We start from the raw sequence: 25,617 nt of genomic DNA on the forward strand, positions 1-25,617 counted from the left end.
GAAATCCCGGAGAGCTGCTGCCAGACAGTGCAGACAGTACTGAGCCAGATGGACCAATGGTCTGACTTGTATAATGCAGCTTCCTCTGTTTCACTGTGTGAGACTCTCTTCTCTGCAAAGGAGCAAGCAGTTGTCATGAACGGTCAAGCTCCTTTATGAAAGACCACGAGAACGGCATTGCCGGTACAGTCCCATGCTCCAACTGAAGTCCGCACCCAAAACCGTAATTGAGACAGTTGCCCCCTCTGTGCTCTCAGTAGCTGGCAGTACCCACAGCTTTCTCTCTCTCCCTTTCTTTTCTTAATGCAAAATAGAATTAGGGTCCTTGTACAGAAGATCACTTTTTATGTAACTGTCCAATAGCAAGCCTGCAGCTCGCCAGTTTATAGCGACTGCCTATGGACTGTTTGAGTGAACAGCATACGAGTATTCAGGAGGAAATGGGCTAAGGTGATGGAGCTGCCGGTGGGAGGTGCATCTAAATGACTTGGAATGGAGGACTGAGATGAAAGCAAAATCTGATCTTGAATCTGATCTAGGTCAGCTTTTTCCAAAGCTGGAGTCATATTTTCATATGGAGATTTCAGCAATGTGATTCTGCCATTTGCTGTTGACACTCAGAATCACTTCCAGTGTTTGACTCCTTGGATTAAATACAAGACCCAGTATATGCATACATGATCCTTAAGCAAATCTGTTTATATAAACCACCACCACCACTTGCTTTAGAGCAGGAGTGGAGAACTAGAAACATTTCAGATGTTGCTGGACTACAATGCCCATCATTCCTGCCCACTGGCCAAGGCTGATAGGAGTCCAGTGACAGTGGGCTACAGATTTCCCCCATCCCTCCTTTACAGCGCAGTGACCAAGGGCTGGGATATAATGAGGCCGAGGTCCAACACAAACTTGTATGCACTTAAGCTCATTGGCTCATATTTGACTTTGCTTTGGTGTTTTTCTTCCGTGCTAGCACCCTTGGCTCTCCCCCCTTGTGTTACGTGCCTTGTGATGACAAATGTCATGTGTGAATTTGGCCATCATGGATATTGTGGCAGCACCTTCACCAGGGGCTGCTATCATAGGAATTGCTAGCGGACATACCTGTTCATAGCTTGGCTAACTTGTGCACGTTAAAATTGAGTTCCGGCATTAGAACGCCATAAAAAAGTGGAGAAACGTTGCAAGGCAACAAAATCTCACCACTTTTGAAGTTAGCACTTTAACAAGTTGCAGCACTGACATCGTGGGTATCCATGTTGGGGTTCCTCCCTGCATGAACCATAAAGACACTCCCGACTTCACGAGGGGGTGGGGTTGCGGGCTCACGCCCCCAACTACGATCTCGCGGGGCTGGCGTCAGCCCCGTGGGACTCAGGGATTCCCCAGTACATTAATATTCATTGCCCTCGGCGCCAGCCAATCGGCTGGCGCTGGGGGCGGGCTTACCAGGTCCTCATAAGGTCAGGGCAACCCTGCCTCGCCCCCTTTTCCTTCTCGCAGCAGCTGCGGTTTCCCACCCACCCGCCCTCTAGGTTTGCATTCGGACTTTGCTATGGGCCTCGGCTGGTCGCCGCAAGGGGCCTGGTAGGAGTTTTTCCATTTGGCTAATTGGCTGTATTTCGGTGCCACTTGGTTTTTTCGCCTACCTCGTAGCAAACGTCACAACTCCCGGTTTTGGCGGTTAGGCATTGGCTGGGGTATTGTTATGCAAATGAAGTCGGGGGGGAGGAACGCCATCACCTCCCCCAATGCTCGAAGGGTAGTTCGTTAAAGGACTCCGGGGGGTGTCGCCTCGTCCGAAACCTACGGAGGCTAGGGCCTAAAGCGCGCCCCCGAGCGGTAACCCCTTGGGGAGCCTCCAGGGATGTGCATCTCGGGGGCTCCCCCTGTTGGTGCTTAACCCTTCCCGGTTAGACCGGATAGTCTGTTAGGGCCAATGCCTAAGGCCAATACCTCTCTCTTACCTGTAATCAATAAAGTTGTGGCCATTTTCGCCCATCAACCTCAATTCTGGTGTCCGGTGTCTTTATTTACTCCATCTGTGGGAGGGGGCGGGTATTGCCACGCAACCCCCAGATTCTCAGCTTGCTTCCTTTTTTAAGGTTAAGTTTCTAGCATCTGTAGACCCTGAAGTATGAGAAAAAATGTACATATACCAATCTTTTCATTTTTAATGGGAAATTAGCCTGCTCCCCGCTTTCAGTATTTTACTCCTTCCTCATGGACACTCCCTCCTAAATATTCCTATGGATACCTATGTCTGTAACATTGGTTCTAGAACCACATCAAAGAGATTGGAACATCTGTGGACAACAGTGGATGACAAAGTAGGACATTTACAGTATAGCTGATCCCTATGCATTATATATTTCAAGAGACAGGCATGTTGTGGGTGGGTGACAGCCTTATGAAGTTGTTTCGCCCAAGACGACAGCCAACTCGATCATAAAGAGCTATGCAGGAAGCTGTATATTGAAACGGGCAATAAATAATTGAGGGTGAAGTCACATGACCTTCATGGCTATAGCAGGATTCCTCCCTACCTGGTATCTGGTTACACTTAAGGATCAAGTTCTAACATCCTGGCTGGTGAATTATTAAACCCCCACTAGCAGCGTTTTTCTTTTCAAAGTAAGTGTGCCGTCTCTTCTGTGGTGTTGGAGAGGAGGCTAAGGGTGTGTGCAACTGGATGAATACATGTTCCTGAGGACTGCAGACCTTCTCAACATTTCCGATCCTTGGGAGGAACTCTCGGGTCGTTCTTAAACACTCGAGGGTATGGAGCAGTCCTACAGATCTACCATCTCTATCTACAAGGTGAGGCTTGGTTCCTTGCGTGCGTGTTCTGGAACGTAAGAACTACCATGGATTGGCCGAAGGAAATGTGAATTAGAAAGACGTTCCTTAATGAGGGGTTGCACAAGAGAGGGATAAAAAAGAACCAAAGATCTGCCACTGGGGAAAAATAAATAGGGAAATTTGCTTGCTTCTAAACATCTCTGATCCAGATCTCAGATGGCACACATTCAAGGGATGTGGATTTTGAACCCGGAACAGGCAGCCGTTACAATCTGTGACAGCACAAACCACGTGGCACTTGCACTGAAAGAGGCTCTTAACCTGATCAGGTTTGCGGACAAATTGATAGCCGCTTCACCCTTTATGTAGCATTAATATTCACTGCCATTATACTAGAGTTTCCAAGCAAGCATGGAGTGACTAGAGGTGGGTGCACTTCCTAAACACTCCTGGCTGTGTCCTAGAGAGCTCTCAAGCCACAGGCCCCAAGAGGGGTACACAGCATGTTTCAGAACATGCCACTGCCTTTCACTCTGGTGTAGTCATGACAGTCACGATTGCTGCATAATATGTAAAGTGGCTCTATTTAAGGGGGAAGAAGCAGAAGCTGATGTCCTGCTTTTTACTGTTTAGCACAAGGCTCACATGGGACTCCTTCCGTAAGGGAATTAGATCCAATTCAAGACAGACTTGGACTTCAGGCTTAAAGATGCAGCACATGAGAGAGGCAGCAGCAGAGGAGATGCCAGGGTGGGCGATATCTGAAAAGAAGAAGGTTGCTATCTAGCTGTTCAACAGGGTGGCAATGGACATAACACTTCTTTGCATTTCAATAATCTTGGGAGGCATTTGCTATTTCTACACTATTTGACCTAGCTGAGCTGAAACGGTTGCAGGCGAGAATCTGTTGTTTTAAGTTTAGAACAGAGTTCTATCTTACTTGCCTTTCCTCTACAAGGAAAACAATGATGATCATTTTGGTTGTCTTCCTCTGAATTTTTCACAACTCTACAATAGCCTGTTCCCAAAAGTGGGTGTTTCCAATTTGCTGCCAAGGTTAGGGAAGCCAATGAGGTGCCTTTCTGTTTTTCCTGGACTCCAGCTCGCATCAGCCCAGCCAGCATGGCCAAGGATCAAGGATGATGAGAGCTGGAGTCCAGCAACATCTGGCAGGCACCACATTGGCTACCCCTGCCATAGGGAGTGTTTCCACCAAAAAGGTTTCCTCGGGTGATTTGAGAGCCATGCTAATATGCTGCTGTATGTGTTTATTTTTTACATCCTTCCTTCACATGGATGGTTCACAGAGCATCCTGGAACAGTTTAACCCAGCTCTGGAGAATCTGGTCTACCTGGGTAACAAGTATGTGCAGGCTTTCCATGGTGAGTGGCGATGTTAACTGACTGTCTGCAGGTGAGAAGTGAATATCTGTGTCCACCGTGTTGGCCCATCAGCCCTGTGGAGATGTTTGATGTACACCTGGGGCTATGGCGAAACTAAGATTGTGGCTGTTGACTTTGCCTCCTCAGCATGCCCAAGGACCACATGTAGAGAAGAACACCTGCACAATGATACTTGTGTACAGTAGTAGTAGTAGTAGTAGTAGTAATAATAATAATAATAATAATAATAATAATAATAATAATAAATAATTTATTTGTACCCCGCCCACCTGGCTGGATTTCCCCAGCCACTTTGGGTGACTTCCAACAAAGATTAAAAATACATTAAAATGTCACACATAAAAAACTTCCTTGATGTCTTCAGATGTCTTCTAAATGTCAGGTAATTGTTTATCTCTTTGACATCTGATGGGAGGGCGTTCCACAGGGCGGGCACCACTAGGCCCTCTGCCTGGTTTCCTGTAGCTTGGCTTCTTGCAGTGAGGGAATTGCCAGAAGGCCCTCGGCACTGGACCTCAGTGCCCGGGCAGAACAATGGGGGTGGAGACGCTCCTTCAGGTATACTAGGTATATTCCTTCAGGTACACAGTAGACATGAATTGCATATGTAGTACACATGTAACATACCAAGCACACAACTGATGCCATTGTATATACAGTAATCTCCAGTGCTTGACCTATGGTGTCCTTGAGGGAGGAGTCAGCAAGTCTAATCAGAAGCCCGTCCTCCTATGCCAGCTGTCCCAACAGCAACTGGAGGGCACCCAGTCTGGGAAGGCTTTCACAGGGGGTTCTGGGTGCTGCTGACAAGTCTTCTGAAGATGGTGGAAGGAAGTGAGGAGGGGTGGGCCAAGGAGGGTGGCAGCAAATGGAAGAAAGCAGAAATGGAGAGCAAAGGGGAGGAGCTGTGAAGGAGGAGCAAAAAAGATGAGGCGTTGCAGGCAGGGAGAGGAAGCCTCCTAATTCTCCTCTTTGAAATTTCTGCAGCGTTATCCGAGGCTGCCGATGTCTATTTTACAGCAATCCAAAAGATCGGGGAGCAAGCCCTGCAGAGCTCTACTTCGCAAATATTGGGTAAGATTCCTGCTGCTGCACTCTACTCTTCTGAAGGTCCAAGACTCAAGGGCCACAGTGACCCCCACATGGGATTTCCAGCAACTCATATTCAAAGGCTTACTGCCTCCCACAGTAGAGGCATTAGAGGTCTTGGGCAGAGTTTGGGTTTGCATGTCACATGAAAACATAGCTTTAAAGAAACAGGAGTGTGCAGTGTGCACTGAAAAATTCTCACTCTGTTCCTGCTACTTTCATGCTGCTGGGAATCCAGCCAGAGCCTAGTTTGTTGTGTCACCTGAACCTTGGCTATCACTTGTGATTTGTTTACAGAGAAACAAACCACAAGCCTGGGTCTGGACATCGCAGCAAGCCAGACTCTGGCTTGTTTCCCGGTAGCAGACCAGGAGAGGAGCGGAGAGAAAACATTTTGGCAGTGTTCACCACGAAGCTCCGTGGCCATGTGAAACCATAGTTCATTTTTCACTCTTGCTTGAGGCAGAAATCAGAAGAGAACTGTTTGTAATAAATGCATTCTTTGAGTGAATGCTGGACTTCTGTTCTTTTTTGTTTTATTTTATGGTAAAAACAACAACAAATGAAACATCAAGCTAAAAGTAATTATAAAAACAGTAATAAGAACAAGAAAAATAACACTGCAATATAAATAATATAAATATAAATAATATAAATATAAGTGTTAATAGAAAGCTTACAAAAAGAATTCATAGTGCATTCCATAGGGGAATACAAGGTTCATATTTAAACCAAACAGATGAAATAATAATGAATGGGCTTATATTCAAATGGCATGTGAGAAATGTAAGATGCTTTTTTAGAGTCTTGTGTGAAAATATCCTACAGAGCAACAGAATGTTTCACATTCCACTTTACTTCTTCATCCGCTCATGTAGTTCAGAAATTTTTAACCTGGTTTTCAACTAGAAACTCAATTTTTAAGACAGCTAAAAAGAAAATTAGCTCCACCCTCCATACCTTTGGTTTAACTTCAAACAGTGCAATCTTACACACATTGATTCATAAGTAAGCCTCAGCGGGAGTCAAACAGGACTTTCCCTAGATTGCATTCTGAATCGCTTCTCACAGACTTTTCATACAGGTTATCAAAATAATTATAATAACTGAACTTTTGTTCCAAGATAACACTTTGCATAAGGTCATATATCACTGGCACTTGGATAATAGGTCATTTATTGTTTTCAGTATATAGTGTGTTTGATAATTTCTGACTTTTAGAGGGCAAAGTTCCTCATCTGTCTTTATCCACCCTTAAATCCATTCTTCCTCATGTCACCCTGTCAGAACAGGATGCTGGACTAGATGGGACTTTGGCCTGATCCAGCAGGGCTTGTATTTTGTTCAAGAATTTCACAAAGAATTCTCTTTCTTCCTCGAAGGTGAAATCTTGATACAGATGTCTGACACCCAAATTAACTTGAACCGCAAGCTGGAAGCAGTCGTGAGTATCTGGGAAGGACATTTGTGCAATAATGGGAGGTTGTATAGGGAAATAGCCGAGTCTCATGCTTGTGATTCTAACATGGTGGTTGGGTTTCATGTGTGTAATAGAAAGGAGAATTTATTTTCCTGTTGCTTTGCTTGCCTATTTTGTCCATGCACAAGGAATAACATTATGTGTGAGTCTGCACAGTACATGTTTGCAGCTGCTTGCCACTATTTTTATTTATATAGTTATGCTTAGAAAGATTTGCATATATGCTCAGTCATAAAACTCTCTAAGCAGTGTAGAACAAGTAAAAATATAGGTATCTAGAATACATATCTATGGACTTGCTGAAATAAAGCTTTTGGCTGGTGTCTAAAACGATATTGGGTGGCTGTCAACCTAACATCAATAGGCAGGAATGGCCTCTGTAAAGTGGGACACGTGGTTGTAGCCATGCTAATCTAGCTCTATATTAGAGGCCAGTCTACAGTCACAGTTCTCCAGGGTTCAGGGATGAATGGATCTGTCAGTTTCAGCTTCTCTCAGTTTTCCATCCCTGCCTCTAATATTTCTTTCAGTTCTTCACATTTCCACATCCGTTTGAGATTTTTAAAAAGTAATCATGAAAATTCACCAGCATTTTAGTGCATTTTCTTTCCCAGTATCCACATCTGTATGCAATTTCTTCTCATGTCCATATTTTTGCAAAGCATTTTCCCCTAATATAATGCATTTCTATGTGTTGTTTTTGCTAAGATATGCATTTTTAAATGCACGCTTGACCCCAGCATATGCATTTTTGTACACATTACTTGACTGGAGTTCTGCACTGCAAAATTTAGAGAAGTGTGAATTTTGAAGGATGGCTGTGTTTTGGTTTTTGGGTTGTTTCAGAAAGTGAGAATTCGGCAGAATTGCCTTTATATTTCAACTGAATCACATTTCTTCCCCATCCCTACCTGAACCATACTCGGTCTTCTGAGCTCTGCTAATAATTAGGAACATAGGGATCTGCTCATGTTCAGACTATTTGTCCATTTAGTCCAGTGTTGTCTACTCTGACTGGCAACATTATGTAGCACCCTGCTTGTGGTTAACGCTTAGCTGGAATGAAATATTCAACACAGCAATAGAGAAATTAAAATAATAATTTATTTGTCAGACAAATAAATGATAGGCACAGTGGTATATGGTTACCAAAGCTCTGCCTATCCTCCAGCCCTGATGGCCAGCACTTATATTTCCTCAACCCAGCCCCCTTGCTGCTCCTTTGGCTGCCTCTGTCCAATCAGCCTGGTTGAAATTCCTATTGGCTGTTTGCTAGAACCAATCATAAAAGATACACCCATTTCCTATTACCTTTTATGGGAGACAAAGAGCTATATTTCCTTCTAGCCATAAATGGCAAACAAGTAGCCATATATCTTACATTTGCCTCCACAAGGCACCTTAATTACCAGATCACCTTTTGCTCCTGTTGCCCCTCCATTCCAAAATAGATGGCTAAAACAGATGGCTCATGGTCTTACATTTTGTCTTAAACAGAGATCTTGGGTTCACATTCTCACACACCATCAATGAAATAAGAATCTAACATAAGAATCTAACATTTCTTACTTTCTAAATCCTTTGCATCATTACATTTAAGCCAACAAATCTCATACATTAACATAGATAGCTTTTTAGAAGAAAAGGCATTTTCAAAGTAAAACTCTTCCGTTTACACCCCCCTTTCCCGGCCAGCTGCTTTTCCCATTAGCTCTTGCCCTTTAACCTTAGGAAAATGTGGCTAAAGTCTCTAATGGGAGGCACATGGTATTATTTTCTGTTAAACAATAAATCCTACTATTTACTAACTCTTAATTAGTGTTTTTGCATCTTGATTTTATTCTGTAATATGTAGGGTCAGTGTAACCTTTGCTCCCAGCCTGTATTTCCCTTTTATGACTTTGATAATTTTGGCTCCTGCTATAAATCAGGGGGGCCCTTGTCCAGGAGGATAAACATCTGCCAAAGTCCTTAGCCAGCTGGTTTTCTGCCTGGCATAAAACATACAAACATTTGCAAATCTTTAAGCTCATTTTAAAATACAGGCCTTGATCAGATGCCTCAATTTCTCCAGGGTCTCAGGCAGAGGAGGGTCTTCCCCATCACTTGTTATTTTGAAACTGGAGGTGCTGGTGATCATCTGCATGCAAAGCATGTTCTCTCTACCACTGGGCTACGACTGCTTTCCTATTTAATGCCCAGTTTTTTGAGCCAGGTGAGTGATGCTGAATTGGTTCCTAACGACATCCTCTTCTCTGAGCAGGCGCAGACCTTCCATGCAGATTTGCTGCAACACATGGAGAAGAACACTAAGCTGGACGTGCAGTTCATCAATGTGAGTGCCTGTCTCGCCCTTGTCTTCCACTTTGAGCCATCCCTTTGGCTCCTGAAAGGCCTTGGCGTTGCGCACAGCACTGTAACACAGAATAGCAGAATAATGTGCTGAGAGTTGCCAGGAGACCCCTATCACAGAGCTATGATTTCCAGAGTGGTTTAACAATAAATTCCTCTTCAGAGATAACTCTGGGAACTGTAGCTCTGTGCAGGGAACAGGGGTTTCCTAACAGCTCTCAGCACCTTTAATAGATAACAGTCCCCAGGATTCTTTGGGGGAAACCACGACTGTTTCAAGTGGTATCATTGCACATTAAAAGTATGGTGTGGCTGTGCACCTGGACTCAGGTGCAATGAAAACATACTTTGTTGTTGTTAACGTACAGTCAAACCTTGCATTCCAAATGCCTCCATTTTGGAACTTTTCGGCTCCCGAACACTGAAAACCCGGAAGTAAACGCTCCGGTATCTGAACGTTTTTTGGAAGCCGAACGTCCGACGCAGCTTCCGCTTGAGTGCAGGAAGCTCCTGCAACCAATTGGAAGCCGCGCCTTGGTTGTCAAACATTTTGGAAGCCAAATGGGCTTCCAGAATGGATTAAGTTTGACAACCGAAGTTTGACTGTATTCAAATTTATTTCAGCAAACTACCGTGCAGGGACTGGGTCTTGCCCCCCCCCTTTTCTTAGCCAGGAGTTCAGGCTTTTGTCTTTAAATGTATATATTTTAAAAATCTTTTCAATGTGCCTGCTCATAGGATAGCCGGCAGCGATATGAGAAGGAACACAGACGCAGAACTGCCAACATAGATAAATGCACTTCGGATCTGTGGAGAATGGAGAGAACGCGAGACAAGAATGTCTGGGAGATGAAGGTGTGGAACAATATGGAGGCTGCTTTAATATGGGTGGAGCCTTGGCACTGCCCAGTCGTTGCTCTTCAGCTGAAAGCCAGGAGTGGAATTGCGATTGGCTTTCCAGACTATTGGGGGGTGTTTTGTGCTTTTAAAGTGCATGCACCCCATTATAGTCTGTCTGCACCAGCGGGTGAGACATAGCTGCTTCGGGTGTTGCCATTTGAAGCTCAGCACTCGTAGTGTAGTAGTTAGGGTGTTGGACTGTGGCCTGGGAGACCAGGGTTCAAATCCCCAGTCAGTCATGAAGCTCACTTAGGTAACCATGGGCCAGTCACTGCCTCTCAACACAACCTACCGCTCAGAGTTATTGTGAGGACAATTTGGAAAGGGGGAGAGACATATACACCACTTTGAGGTCCTTGGAGGAAAGGCGGGAAAGCAAAGCAAAAATAAATAAACACATGGCAGCTAGACTGGTGACTGGGAGCAGCTGCTGAGACCATATAACACCGGTCTTGAAAGACCTACACTGGCTCCCAGTACGTTTCTGAGCACAATTCAAAGTGTTGGTGCTGACCTTTAAAGCCCTAAACAGCCTTGGTCCAGTATACCTGAAGGAGCGTCTCCACCTCCATCGTTCTGCCCGGACACTGAGGTCCAGCGCTGAGGGCCTTCTGGTGGTTCCCTCACTGCGAGAAGTGAGGTTACAGGGAACCAGGCAGAGGGCCCTCTCAGTAGTGGCACCCGCCCTGTGGAACGCCCTCCCACCAGATGTCAAAGAGAAAAATAACTACCAAACTTTTAGAAGACATTTGAAGGCAGCCCTGTTTAGGGAAGCTTTTAATGTTTAATAGGTTATTGTATTTTAGTGTTCTGTTGGAAGCTGTCCAGAGTGCCTAGGGAAACCCAGCCAGATGGGCGAGGTATAAATAATAAATTATTATTATTATTATTATGAAGCAAATTGCCTCTGGGTGTGGGGCAAGGAGATGATGAGTTAGTTCCCCTGGGACCCTGGCTTGCCAGTTCACCTACCCAGCAGCTGCCACCTGCTCACCCAGCTCCTGTGGCACTTTCCCGCCACTCCTATACCTCACTCTGAGGAAGGGGGTGCCTCTTCAGAATAAGGAATTCTGGGTGAGGTGTCCCGAGAGAGTGCTGTGCTGTTACTGCCGTAAAAATGTAAAATTACTAGTCGTGCAACAAAAAAATTAAAAGAGAATTTCTAAAGGGCTGCAGTGAAGCAGCAGGTGTGGGTACACGCCTGGGCCCCAAGGGCTCACTCTGAGGAAGGCTGACAAAGATCCTTTCTCCCCTCACTCCAGGAGAACATGATGCGCTTGCACACCGAGATGCAAGAATTTGTCACTGAGAGCCAGAAGGCTGCTGAGCTGGAGGAGAAACGCCGCTACCGCTTCCTAGCTGAGAAGCACCAGCTACTCTCCAATAACTTCCTGCAGTTCTACACCAGGGTAAGACATATGTAATAAGAGGGAGGTATGTAGGGAAAGGGCGCCTCAGCGTACCCAGATTTGGTGGTGGAGGAGATGGTTTAATTTGGCATTAAAGGAGAAACAGGGAACTCGTAACCCTCCCCAGGTGTTGTTGGACTACAGCTCCCATCATCCTTGATCATTGGCCATTCTGGCTGGGGCCGATGGGAATTGCAGTGAAACAACACCCAGAAGGCCGCAGGTTCCTCATTTGTTGTATTAAAGGGAGTCTGGTGAGAAGCCTTCTCTTGGAGGGAACCAAGAGGCTTTCACTATAGCAAGAGACTCCAGTTCCTTACCGTGAATAGCCACAAATCACCCAGTTAATCATAGAATATTAGAATGTGACAGTGCTGGAGGAACTCTGAGAACCCTGATTTCTGGATTTCAAAGATATCAAGTTTCTAGCCCTTATGGAAGCAGCTAAGACATGGGAAATATATGGCTAACATTATTTTCTTGCTAAAAGCTCAGAAATTGGGGAAGGTAGGGAATCCATTGCCAGATGATGAAACTCAGCACAGCTCCCGGTTTCTCTTCAGTATTAGTTTCCCTGATTTACAGGCTTGTTTCTCACCAACATTTTATGAATGCTGACCTTCCTTGTCTCGGGGCTTATTTTGGTTCCTGTAAAAAGAGCTGGGAGAAAGGAGGGGAAGGAATTCTGCAAAGTCAAATCAAATTGCCTACAAATAACATAACCAACTAGGGACGCAGGTGGCGCTGTGGGTTAAACCACAGAGCCTAGGACTTGCCGATCAGAAGGTCGGCAGTTCAAATCCCTGCGATGGGGTGAGCTCCCGTTGTTTGGTCCCAGCTCCTGCCAACCTAGCAGTTCGAAAGCACGTCAAAGTGCAAGTAGATAAATAGGTACCGCTCCAGTGGGAAGGTAAACGGCGTTACCGTGTGCTGCTCTGGTTCACCAGAAGCGGCTTAGTCATGCTGGCCACATGACCCTGAAGCCGTATGCCGGCTCCCTCAGCCAGTAAATCGAGATGAGCACCGCAACCCCACAGTCGGTCATGACTGGACCTGATGGTCAGGGGTCCCTTTACCTTTACCTTTAACATAAACAAACACTGCATATTGAACAAACAAGCACCCAGTTTGCATAACTGTATATATTCTAAATGCATTGTTTGGTTTTGTGTCGGAATCTCTTAAATATAGCGTCAAGTGGCCATTTTTACAACTTTACTTGGCAGGCAGAAATTTGTGGGACCTCTTCCATTAGACAAAGATTGGTGGTAGTGGTGATTTCTCCTTGCTGCAATCTTTGGGACTGCTGTTTTGAATAAGATGTGGGTCGCATCTCCCGCTTCCCCCTTTGTCATTATACTTCCTAGACTCTGTTATTGTCTTCTTTCCTCCTGCGAAGGCCTGTGCCATCATTCAGAGCAAGGCACCACTGTGGAAGGAACAGCTGGAAGCCACCCGAAATCCTGCCCCAACCTCGCTCAGCAGCACAACGCTGAGCCCGGGTCATCCATCTGGCTCTCTGGCTCCTGCTCCTTCCCATCTCGAGATGGTAAGAAGATGAAAGGAACCTTGGGCAGGAAGGGTTTATGAAACGAGGCACACCTGGGGTATAATTACCAAAGTTAGCCATTGGGATACTGTGTGCAGTTGTCTGATCAGTCTCAAGGAGGATATCCCAGAACTAGGGAAGGTCCAGAAAAAGGGTAACCCAAGTGGGTTTTTTTTTGGGGGGGGGGAGACCAACTTTCTTACCATGAAAGGCTAAATCAGGATTGGGGAACCTCAGCCCTATGGGCCAAATGTGGCCCTCTGGGCCTCTCCATCCGGCCCTGGAAACTATTCCCAAGCCACACACCCTCCCTAGCCATACCCTTTGCTGGCCTTGTGTCACATCCACCTTGAGTGTTTTTGCCTGTCTGGAATGTTTCCTTGAACTCTATGACTGCGTCTTGCTTTCCCTAGAAGGAGGATGAAGAGGGAGGCGTGTGGGTGCGTGTAGAAACTGTATAAAGGTAAAATGTACACTCATTGCTCCATCAACTTTGGCCTCTGTCCCATCCACTGCTGGCATATGACTCAAGGTGGTTGCCCAGAAGATAATGCCCATCTCAGACTAAAAAACATTCCCCATCCATTGGGGTTTGTGTTTTTGTTTTTAAAGATTACTTAGGCCCATGCATACACCAAACCTTTAAAGTACATTTCCCTTCTCAAAGAATCCCAGGAACTGTTAAGCGGGATTGTAACTGTGTGAGGTACAGTTCCCAGGATCCCTTTTTCCTTTATTTGGGTGCAGAGAGTGTTTTAAAGGTATGCTGCATATGCAACCTAAAAGGGAACGTAATACAAAGTTAATAACATTAGGCATGGTGTGGAGAAAATTGGTCGTTTTTATTTTCCCCTTTCATAAAACATGAATTCCCAGCCAGCCACCCAGTTACCGGTAAGTTGATTGGCAGTTCAGGGTTTCTAGTGGTTGTGAACTGGGTGTCTGGCCCCGAGTGTGTCACAGGAGATGGTAATATGCCTTAAGGATTGCTTCCAAGGATCTTCTCCCCTGGGATTGCTTTCACAAAGTGCCTGCTCTTCCTCTCATTTCCTTGTTGCAGCCCCAGAGGCCTCTGGGTGATTTCAGTCCAGTGATAGCAGGGCGAAGCGCCAGTCCCTTCCCACAGGAGACGGCAGAAATGTTGCCTGCCTCTCAGCCAGAAACAAGGAGGAGAACCCTGCAAAGAACTCCCTCTATCGGTAAGATATTTCAGGGGAGAGGGAAAATCCTGGGTTCAAGAGGAGTCAGGGTGTCCCATCTGATAGTGGATGAAGACTCTCCATTGAGAAACATTTTCCCAAGATGCCTTGGAATTCCTGATATATGGGTAGGCATGATGTGTTTAGGTTCATTGGAGACAGTGGTGAAGCATAGGACTGGACGCTTAAGAACCACTGTAGTGTCAAAATTAAGAGTGTTGGACTAAGACTGGCAAAACCCATGTTCCCAGTCAGCCCCCATTAAGGTGACCTTGGGCCAGTCCTTACCTCTCAAACTAACCTACCAACTAACAACCAGTGTGGTTGTGAGAATACAATGGTTGGAGGAGGAGAGAATCATGTATGCCACAATGATCTCTATGGAGAAAATGTGGCATTACATATATGAGAGACAAATATGGCAATTTATCTAACCCATAGACCAGGGATGAGGAACTTGGGGTCCTCTAGATGTTGTTGGACTCCAGCCCCTTTCAGCCCCAACCATCATGGCCAATGGCTACAGATAACTGCAGCTGTTGTCCAAAAACATCTGGAAGGCCACAGGTTCTCCACCCCTGCCAAAGACAAAGTCCAGGGTTGTATTGGTTTCTTTTACAGGTGTCATTTGACCTATTTATGGATAAATTCACGTGAACTATATAGCCCACTTTTCTAGCAAAGCTGGGATCCTCCAAGAGATCTTGCCTCTCGTAATTTCTTGCAGGCTCTGTTTCCACCGGCCAACGTTCTCGTTCCAGCTCCTTTGGGGAGCAGGCAGCAGGAAGAGCAGAAGCTGGGGGCAAAGAGGGGAGCAGCAACAACGTACTGAGAGTCCAAGCCATAGCACCCCACTCTGCTGGTTCCAACCGGACCCTTTTGCAGTTCAGCATTGGAGATATAGTCACCGTGCTGATACCAGAAGCACAAAATGGCTGGCTGTATGGCAAGCTGGAAGGTACATCCACGTAAGTCTGCTCAGACATGGATCTGTGAGAATACAGTAATAGGTTGAGGAGGTTCTTGGTTTTGAGGGCTTTGGACCATGTATTGAAATTTGTACCATGCTTCTGAATTTATGCACACCACACATGTTTTTCTTTGACTTGGAGCTTATCTGGGGGATCAGTTCAGATTGAGGCTATTGCACTTTACAGCCTCTGGATGCGGGTGGCGCTGAGGTCTAAACCACTCTTGGGCTTGCCGATTGCAAGGTTGGCTGTTTTAATCCCCACTAAGCTCCCGTTGCTCTGTCTTAACTCCTGCCAACCTAGCAGCTCAAAGGCACACCAGTGCATGCAGATAAACAGGTGCCACTGTGGCAGGAAGGTAAACGGCATTTCCATGCGCTCTGGCTTCCGTCACAGTGTTCCATTGCGCCAGAAGTGGTTTAGACATGCTGGCCACATGACCCAGAAAGCTGTCTGTGGACAAACGCCAGCTCCCTCAGCCTGAAAGCGAGATGAGCACCGCAACCCCATAGTCACCTTTGACTGGAGTTAACCATCCAGGGGTCCTTTACCTGGACCCTTTTACAGCCTCTGGAGCAAGCATAGGGAACCTTTTTGGCCTCCTGTGTGAGATCTTTATCTCCCCACCATCCTAGTTTTTTCAAGGATCGGCTGTGTGAATAACCAATCGGCCACATCTCTATCTGACCCACTTCTGAAGTCTGTGTGGGGCAGGTGGGTGTGGTTTGGGGGGAAATGGCCTTGCAGGGGAGGCCTAGCATGCCGAATTTCATCCATGGGGTAGAGGTTCATCATCTCTGCTTTACAAGAAGGAAGGGGAATGACTCTTCAGAAGTTGTTGGATTCCAACTCCCATCAGCCCCAGCCAGCATGACCCAGTGGTCAGGGATGTTGGGTCTGGTAGTACAACAACATGTGGAGGGCCACAGATCCCCCATTCCTGCTTTATAGGATAGTCCTAGATAGCCCCATGTGGGGAAAGGGAGAGTCAATGACAGTTTACCATTGTAAATTTACCTTTATACTTCCCTTTGACTGCCTGGGAACGAATTTATAAGAGCAATTATATGAAGGAATTATAGTGCAATTTATAAGAGCAATTATATGAAGGAATTATAGTGATTTCTCCAGGTCCAGGTTTCTGAGTCTTAAAAACAAAACAAAACATTTAAACTTAGTGCAAGAGATGCAGGTTTTTTGATCATCGCAGCATTTCATCAATTCAGTCTCATTAAATGCAGAATGAGAGCAAGGCTCATAGACCTGTAATTAATAGCTATATCTTCTGTATCCCTTATATTATAGGGAACCTGAGGAGCTAACATTCCATAATAAAAGGTGTGGCGATAATGGACATAAAAGGTGACTGATGTCATGTGCTTTTGGTTTCAGGAGTGGCTGGTTTCCTGAAGCTTTCGTGAAGCCACTGCAGCAGGCGAGAGACCCTGAGGAGACCACCCCCAGGTGCTGTGAACTTGTGTTGCATCCATGGTGATATTCATACGTGCTGTTCTTTGCTCTTGGGCAAAGCCTTGTTGAATGCACCCCCCATAAATTAACTTGTGGATTAAAATATGTTTTAAAAGCAGCAAATTTATACAGCTAGCATCAAAAGCAAAACAGGTCAGCCAAAGTTGAAAAGACTGGGGAAATGGGAAATGCAAGTTTTTGCTCAGTTCTGGAAAGACATCAGTGGTTGCCCAGCAAGCCTTTCCAGGAAGAACATTGCAAAGCTACTGAAAAGGCTGCCTCCCTGGTGCTAGTTAGGCATGTCATTTATTTATTTGGAGAATTCCTGCGGAATTCTTGGGGGGAAATCCTTTGTATGTTCATTAGCCTCTGGCGGGAATTTCAACGTAAATGCTGGTATATGTGAAGACAGGCGGTCCTTCAGGTACTCTGGTTCCAACCAGTCAAGGCCAAAGAAATAAATAAATGTGCCCCCTGCACCCCAACAGCTTTTGCCAGCCTTTCTTTCCCCTTCTTCCTCAGAATGTTTCCTCTGCGGAGCAGTCGCAGCGTAGACGAGCTCCTGGATCGGCCCAGCACCCCATCAGCCAGCAATTACTGGCACAACCCCAGCAGACCTCAGTCTCCAGGTCCTTCTCCTGCTCTGCTGGGGGCAGGCAGCCGCCGGAGCAGCTCAGCCAGCGCCGCAGCCACCTCAGACTCCAAGGTAAGTGCTTACGCCATTTTGGGGTGTTTGGGAAACCTGTTTGGGGGTTGGGAGGCAGGAACAGAGCAACAGAACTTGTGGCCCTCCAGAGGTTGTTGGGCTCCCACTCCAGCCTAAGGTTACCAGATTTTTTTCAATGAATCCTCAACCAACCAGTTTCCAGGATTCTTTGGGGAAGCCATGTGCAATAGATGTGCTTTAAATGTATAGTATGGATCTGCCTGCAGCGTAGCAAGAGTGAATGGATGTGCATGGTTTTAAAAAGGTAACTAGTGGCCCAAACAGCAACCACAAAGGGTGTGGAGGGAGAGTTTATTATTCCTTCTCCTGTTCCTAATGAAAATCATCTCCCCTGAAGCTGCTATTTGCTTCAGACAGGAAGCATCTGTTGGACCAATGGAGGCTTCCCTTCTGATGCAAACAGGACATGATTTCATTTGTGGAATTAACATGGCATTTAGAAATCCCCTGCAATTCTCTGTTAGACGTCCTAGATAGACATCTCAGTACTTCTGCAATTCCTCCCGTTACATCTGCTTATTGTCCTCACTCAGGACAGTCCTTCTCTGAGATGTTCTTCTCTTTCAGTTTACAGTAGCCACCCACAACCTCAAAGGATAGCATCCCATGCCACCCTCATCCATAGCCACCTTGGTCCCTTACTTTGCTACCTAGACAGAGGGAGCATCTCAGTCCCTTCTCTTTCGCTCCCCAGGGTCCCTTCAGTTCACTCCTCTTCTCCATGACATCTCAGCCTGATTTCTGGTGGCTCCGGGGCAGCAGCTCTTTCTGCTAACAGTAGGACGCTGAGTGTTGAACGTGGGCTTGGGTGGGGCCACCTGGCCAACTGATGGAGAAGCCTTCCTTTTCTTTCTTCCTCTGCTGAGCATTATGGAGCGTCTCTTCCAAAGGGGCTGTCTTGGAAGCAAAAGGAAACTAGTGTTGTGGTCTGGCGGATTCTCAGCTTCTAGGAATGGAAAACACAAGGGGGTTGCTGCTTGCTGTGGATTGAGAGTTTGGCCATGTTCACACGAATAGTTACTGCAATTTAACAAATGCACTTTATGAAATAAAAGATGTCCTTTACACTCCCATGTTCATACTGTTACAAAAGTTGGACTTCACTGGAACAGTTGACATGAGGAAAGTACATTGGCTCCCAGTATGTTTTTAAGCACAATTCAAAGTGTTGGTGCAAACATCTGAAGATAGCCCTGTTTAGGGAAGTTTTTAATGTTTGATCTTTTATCGTGTTTTTAATATTCTGTTGGGAGCTGCCCAGAGTGGCTGGAGAAACCCAGACAGATGGGCAGGGTATAAATAATAAATTATTATTATTATTATTATTATTATTATTATTATTATTATTATTATTAACAACTCCCTAGTTAAAGAAGATTAATAACCTACCCTGCACTGTTAAAAGACAAATACTTGATCTTCCTCTCCTTGGCTGCCAAAGTAGCTCTCAGCAATATTTATTTATTTATTTATTTATTTAATGCTGCTATGACAGGAAGTGCCCAGATGGTACTGGGACCATTTTTTAAAAAAATTGAGAATGACCAGAAAACACAATAATGATTGATTACGGAGCTAAAGCTCAGTTTCAATGCATAGGGGTGTATCCATTGCTGCCTTTCTGCACCCTGAAAATCTACTCCAGAGAGTTGAGGAAATTTGGGAGGGCGCATGCAATGGAGGAAGAGGAAGTCCACAAATGCTGGACACCTTATGCAGCAGGTCTCGGAAGCACCTCTGTCTTGGAGAGCTGTTGCCAGGTGGAATACACTTATGTTGGGCTATGGCGACAAAAGACTCCACCCAGTTTGGCATTTGTGGGCCAACTTGTCATTGAGTCAATAATAATGCATTGGTTGTGGCATTATACTGGACCATCCACACAACGTTCCAGTTGCTCTGTGATTCTTTCCCAGTGTTATTGTATTATGGCCACCTGGAGGGGCACTACAGCACGACAAAAGCAGAGCAAAAATTCAACAACCTTGGAATGTAAAAAGTTACAGAATTTCAGCAGGAAATGTACTGAATGGAAAGAAAGCAGTATGTTTGCCTGGAAATTTATGCAGGCATAATCAGTATTGAAAGTGGAGTCATGTATAACTGTCCTGATCATGAGTGCACAAGGCTTCTTACCTTTATACATATGACAGGCAATAGGTATTACAAATAAATAAACAAAATATGAGTAACAGAAGAACATATGCCAATGAAAACCAGTCCAACCTCTGGAATAACCACACCTGGAGGGCCTAATGCTGTTTCTTTCTGTTCGTGTGAACACAGCCTTGGGTGTGTTGCTGAAGTGTTTAGACAACTAGAGAGCTTGAACAGACGAGAAAGCATTCCCAGGTCACAATCTCCCATGTGTGGAAGATCTGGATTTCGTAAGCTTACCATGTGTAGGAGGTATTTTGACATGACTTCCCTTTTCAGACAAGTTTTCTGTTAGGGCTGCCGTCCGTGCAAGTAAGAAATCCTGGAGAACAAAGCAACAATCATAGGCAACAGTGGACTTGCAGCAGAGGTCCCTTTTGCTCAGATTGGAGGAGGCCATTCTGTGATGAATGAGTCTTGTCATCCGTGTTTCAGTAGGCAAGTCTTTCTTGAGCAGGAGTAGCTAACTTGTGACCGACATTGCTGAACTGTATATCCCATCATTCCCAGACTGCATGGCCAATGGCCAGGGCGATGGGAGCTGGAGTCTAACAATATCTGAGGTCCAAAGGTTAGCCACTTCTGTTCTACAGGCTTCTTCCTCTTCCCCTGGGGGATGTAACCTCCAATATAGGAATATATGCAAACTGAGCAAGCAAACACACACCCTCAGTAAATTTCATTGCAACAACTGAACAGTAATTTTTTTTTAAAAGCAAAACTATAAACTCTGAACAACCTGGTTTGATATTGAGTGGAATGGATCAGCGAATGTAAATTGGAGGTTGCTTTTTTAAAAAAATTTGGGTTGGATGTGTATTGGGTGCGCTTCTGACCTGCTGCCAACCATTAGTGCAGACACCACTTGAACGTATACATGTCTGTGTGTTTCGCATGTCCCTTCCTTTCTCATTTTGTCTCTGCTGAAAATTCATAAGGTATTGTTTCTCTCAGCCTTCACCTTTTTTTCTTTTCTTTTCTTCTTCACTGCAGAAGCCAGCAGGGAGGGAACATCATCCAGAACTGTTTCCCAGGTAAATGTTTGTGTCCTTTTTCTCATGAACAATATACTCCCTGCTTATGCTAAGGCCATTTCTTTTAAGAGATGCTTTTATTTCTTCAGACTATGTGATGATGCCACATCTCACTCACTCATCGGGGCAGGGAGTCGTTTTCAGCTTGAGGGCCACATGGCTTTCTGGGGGCCATGTAGACTAGTTTCTACACAAACAACACACCCACACCCACCTCTAGCCTAGCCTCCATCTAGGCAAGTGAATGGCATTATCAGAGCTCAAGAACACATCCCAGTCATGCAAAACACAGCCAAGGAAGGTAGGCAAGGGCTGTGGTCTGGGGAGAAGAGGTGCAGTTTGGGAAGGGATATGGGCTGGGAAGTCTCAAGGGCCAAACGGAAAGACCTAGAGGGCCACATTCAGTCCTCGGGCCTGAGGTTCCCCACCCCTATTATACACATTCAAAGAGTATTATTTTGTCCTCTTAGAGTTACATACCCTCCAGCATTTCTCCAATGAAAATAGGAACATCCCATTCCATAATGATAATTTTACTATTTATACCCCACACATCTTGCTGGGTTGCCCCAGCCACTCTGCACAGCTTCCAACATATATAAAAATATAATAAATATAATAAAATATTTAACATTAAAAACCCCCTTCCCTATACAGGATTGCCTTCAGACAGCTCAAGGGTTGGATAACTCCAATATCCTCCAACATTTCTCCAATGAAAATAGGGACATCCCAAGCAAAAGTGGGACACTGCAGGATCAGATTGGGAACTGGGATGGCTTCTGTAAATGAGGGACGTCCCTGGAAAATAGGGACACTTGGAGGGTCTGGAGTTACAATACCCAACAGTTCCCAATGCAGGAGATGTCCAGTTGACCTAATTCAATGGACAGTCCAGTTGACCTAATTCAATTGACAGTTCAGTTGACCTAATTCAATGGACAGTCCAGTTGACCTAATTCAATGGACAGTCCAGTTGACCTAATTCAATGGTGATGTCTGATGATTTATAATGTATATCACGAAAAGATGGACCTCATTCAGATATTCATAGATTAATAGTCTGAGATGAAGGAGCCTTTTGGCTGCCCAGGCAGCAGAGCCTTCAAGCAAACCCTGATCAAAACAGGAATGATCTAGTTCACCATGTTTCCCCATTTCATCTGAACTAGAAAACTACAGTCACCAGCTTTGGAACAAGCCAGGATATTAAAGCACAGTGGTCTGATACCCTGAATTGTTCCAAAACTGTCTAGTAACAATAGTTTCGCTGTTTGGCTAAAACGGAAGCTAAGGTTAATGAGAGACTTCCTGGCTCACACATGGCCTGTGTAAAGGGGCTTGTTCACATCTAACTTATTAAGCCCAGAATATGATGATGATGATTTATTAAATTTGCATACCACCCTTCATCCGTAGATATCAGGCCTGCTCACAATATAGAATTACAATATTAGAAACATAAAACACATAATAAAAATAAGAATAAAGATAACCCAATAATTCTCCTCCCATAACACATTTAAAAGGGCATCAGAAAAGGCCACAGCAGAAAAGGCCTGTTCTCATGTTGCCACCATATGGACCTCTCGTGGAGGACCCTCAGACGATGATTTCAGGGTCTGGGTAGGTTCATATGGAGAGAGGCGGTCCTTGAGATATTGTGGTCCTGAGTGTCCATCGAAACTAGGACACTCTGTGAAAGACCATATCCATAGCTGTCAACTTACAGATTTGAAAATAAGGGACCAGCAGCCTCGAAAATAAGGGATCAGCAGCCAAAATAAGGGATTTTCCGGGCACAGGTATGTTCGACTTCTGAGCCCCTCCGAGCCAAAGGCAGAAAGCCCAGCCAGCAGCCAAACGAAGCCTCAAGCGGTGGTTTCCACAGCACAGCAACCCAGCAAAGGGGATGCAGCAAGGAAAACCACCGTCACCTCTCCGCTGGGAAGCGCTGAGCAAAGGCGAGTCCCCAGGCAACGCGGCCGATTTGATCGGCACAAGGCATGCAAGCTCCACCCCCCAGTCGTTCTTAGACTCCTTATTGGGTGAGCAATGCAGCCAAGCAACACAGTTGGAGCCTCCCTCCTCCCTGGCCGGCAGGGAGGGAGGGAGAGGAGTTGCTTCCTTTGAAACCCGGGAAATTTAAGGGACATCATCAATAAGGGACAGCAGCGGGACACGGCGCTGGCATAAGGGAGTTTCCCGCCAAATAAGGGACAGTTGACAGCTATGACCATATCTGGTAATATCTGACCATATCTATTAACCTAGTAATTCATCTGACACCAGGCACTTTTCTGAGGACCACAGATTGTATCCAGTGTGTTGGTAGCCTTTATGTTGTAATGGAGTTATGTGGCTGGCTTGAATGTGTTTCCAAAAATTTAATATCCACCTTTCTTTTTCTTCTTCCTAGAGGTACCAATCCTTTCGCTACAGTCAAATTGCGCCCAACGGTGACCAACGACCGATCGGCACCCGTCATCCGGTGAAAGCCAGCTATGGTTTGGGGAGGGTGGGTGGCTTGCACAGAAAGTTGTCCTGGACAACCCTTCTCATCCCTGAGCTCAGGCTGTCATTATCTTGGGGAAGCTATTTCTCCCCAAGTGGCCAGCCTGAGTGGAGGGCAATTCTTTAGTCTCCTTTTCCATGTCTGCTCATGTTGTAGTGGTCAATAGGTCCCAAGGTCATTTTGTTTTGTTCTTTTAAGGCTCCCCCCCATCTGTGCAAAAGGTACGTTTCTTTCCCATTTGTAGCGTGCATTTTGCCAGGTTGTGCTCTGTGCTACAATTTCCCTGCAAACTTTGTGCAAACGGGTGAGGATGACCATAAACAGGCTGTCTGGAAGTGACTTTGGACTGGGCAGAGAAACAACTGCTTCAGAATGAAGATCGAGAGACATTACAGCAGAGAGCAGTCATCTGGTGTAGGACATAAGTAGGGCACTCTAGGAAGAGCCCTCAGAACGAGTCTGTGGAAAAGCCTTCAGAAATCTTCTGCTGGATACTTGGTTGATTTCATGCCCACACGGACAGCTCAGGAGATACTGGTCAACATGATATAATCCAAGCCAGTCATGACTGCCATACAAAACATCTTGTTCTAAAACCATTGAGGGGCACCATTAATGTTCAATGGTCAGCCAGTAAATCTACGTGGGAGTCAGTCCTGAGAGACTGCCATGTAAACTTCCTTGCTCAGGTAACTTGCAGAATTGTCTGCTCCTCACCACTGGTAGATTTAAAAGGCATCCTTGTTTGAAGATGCCTGGATTTCCTCTCCTACACCCATTCATCACAGACCACTGTGCTACCAGGTTTGATAAGCACAACTGGGAATAGTTCTAAAATTGCTGAGGAGAGCTAGCTGCACTGCATTATTTCACACACACCCAATATGTTTCTGTAAGTAGCATTAACAGAAATGGGGTTTTTGGGGGAGGGGGGAGAAAGAAAAGAAAGAAAGAATAAAGTAAGAAATAAATAAGCATCTTCTTTGGGTTGTGAAGTTCATATTTCAGGCGTGCCTTTTGATAGGGGAGGGGAGACACACTTGACGGAAAACAAAAGGGAAGAGCAAGTTGCGGTTGTTGGAGATCTTTCCTTTTCACCTTCGCTACTTCACTTTGCAAAGTGGTATTATCTCAAGGCAAATGTATCAATGTTCACAGAACTAAGAGGTTAGGAGGAAATGCAGGATTCTCGCCTTCCTCCCATGCAAGTTGATTTGCCAGTTCTTTATTTCCCTTGCCTCTTGTCTCCTAAATAAGATGCAATGGGATGGTGATTTTGAAGAGGGTGAAACGTGCAGCCAGATTTCCTGCGTGCCCAGCTGCTTCCTCCATCTCACACTTCACTCAGACCCTCAGACACCCTGCCAATCCACAGTACAGTGCAGTTATATCTTGCATGAAATTAACTTGCACAATTTCAAACTTGTGTGGTTGAAATAGCTCAAATTAAGAGTCAGAGTTCAGGAAAGCTTGGGGAAAACATGTAAGTTTTAATGGGCAATTTGAAGGTCGTCACTGCCACTGACTCACAAATTACCTGAGGGAGGCCACTGAGAGGGTGGGTGTGCTTTCACCAAAGAGGCCTGCTTTTGTGTTGTCACCAAGAGACAATCTGCTGGTCATGGAAACATCATCAGGGTAAATTTCAGAAGATCTAAAAGATCAACTTGTTCTACCAAGGAAGGTCATCCGCTAGGTAACTGGGCCCCAAGTTCTTTAGAGCTTTAGATGTCAAGAACAAAACCTTGAACATGGCTCTTGTCAGGGAACTGCCATCAGTGCCGGAGGGAGAGAGCAAAATCCAGAGGGATTCCAGAAAGCGTCCCGGGATGGGGAGAGGCAGCCCATCTTCTGGGGAAGAGAATCAGCGTAGCAACAGTGGAGAAGGGGGGCAGATGGGGGAAGCGGCGAGGCGGTCCCATGACTCCTTGCCGGGGACCAGCGGGGAGAGTAAGGGTCCTCCGCTGCCTACGCCCTCCTTGCGCAGAAGGCTTTTGCGCAGAGAGAGTAGGAGGAGACTAGGCGTCAAAGAGCTTCTTTGCTGGAAGAAGTTTAAGAAACGCCCACTGACTGATTCTGCCAGCGATTGAGACAGCCACGGGTGAGTGGCTGTCCGGACAGAAAAGGTTCACTCAGGCAACCCAGCCAGGTGTTTGCACCGGCTTACGCACGAGCAACCCCTGGAACCATTACAGCTCTGTAGCTTATAGGCAGTCAAGTGCAGATCTTTCAACAGTTATTTGAATATGTGTTAAGCTGGGTGTCCCACGAAACACACAGGCAGCTGCATTTTGCGCAAGCTGCAGTTTCCAAACAAGGTGCAAGGTTAACCCGGCAAACAGCGCCTTATAGTCTTTGCACAAAGAATGGACTCTACTCCAAAAAAGCTTAAGCCATAATAATCTTGTTAAGTGGTGCTGCAAGACTCTGTCATTTTGTTTTTTGCAACAGGCTAACGTGACATGGCTTCCTGTCTGGAAGCATGACCCATGGGTACTGCAGGGGCTTTCCAGTGGTGATTTCCATGATTGCAGGGAGATATTCACTGGGCTTTGGGGA

The 25,617-nt window shown here is 45.7% G+C and overlaps 1 protein-coding gene across 3 annotated transcripts; it reads left to right on the top strand.

The window, feature by feature from the left end:
* Positions 1–2,076: 2,076 nt before the first annotated feature.
* Positions 2,077–24,037, top strand: BAIAP2L2 (BAR/IMD domain containing adaptor protein 2 like 2). 3 transcript variants are annotated; one of them, XM_083573948.1, is made up of 14 exons: positions 2,077–2,820; positions 4,110–4,185; positions 5,194–5,280; positions 6,678–6,739; positions 9,039–9,110; positions 9,866–9,982; positions 11,290–11,436; positions 12,836–12,985; positions 14,046–14,184; positions 14,912–15,152; positions 16,548–16,619; positions 17,148–17,331; positions 20,503–20,543; positions 22,963–24,037. In XM_083573948.1, exons 1-14 carry the CDS (start codon positions 2,782–2,784, stop codon positions 23,036–23,038), a joined length of 1,503 nt encoding a protein of 500 aa, XP_083430074.1. In that variant the 5' UTR covers positions 2,077–2,781; the 3' UTR covers positions 23,039–24,037. The 3 variants fall into 3 exon arrangements, with proteins under 3 accessions (XP_083430074.1, XP_083430073.1, XP_083430075.1); XM_083573949.1 differs by having other exon boundaries at positions 2,803–2,820; positions 4,110–4,216; XM_083573947.1 differs by having other exon boundaries at positions 2,077–4,185.
* The last annotated feature ends 1,580 nt before the right edge of the window (positions 24,038–25,617 follow it).

Source organism: Podarcis filfolensis (genome assembly GCF_964270895.1).
Source record: "Podarcis filfolensis genome assembly, chromosome: 10".
NCBI lineage: Eukaryota > Metazoa > Chordata > Lepidosauria > Squamata > Lacertidae > Podarcis > Podarcis filfolensis.

Coding starts and splice junctions, on each gene's coding strand:
- BAIAP2L2 (XM_083573947.1), top strand. CDS start 3,942: ATGATGAGAGCTGGAGTCCAGCAACATCTGGCAGGCACCACATTGGCT. Junction 15,153..16,547: donor AAGCTGGAAGGTACATCCAC/GTAAGTCTGCTC, acceptor TTTTGGTTTCAG/GAGTGGCTGGTTTCCTGAAG. Junction 16,620..17,147: donor CCTGAGGAGACCACCCCCAG/GTGCTGTGAACT, acceptor CTTCTTCCTCAG/AATGTTTCCTCTGCGGAGCA.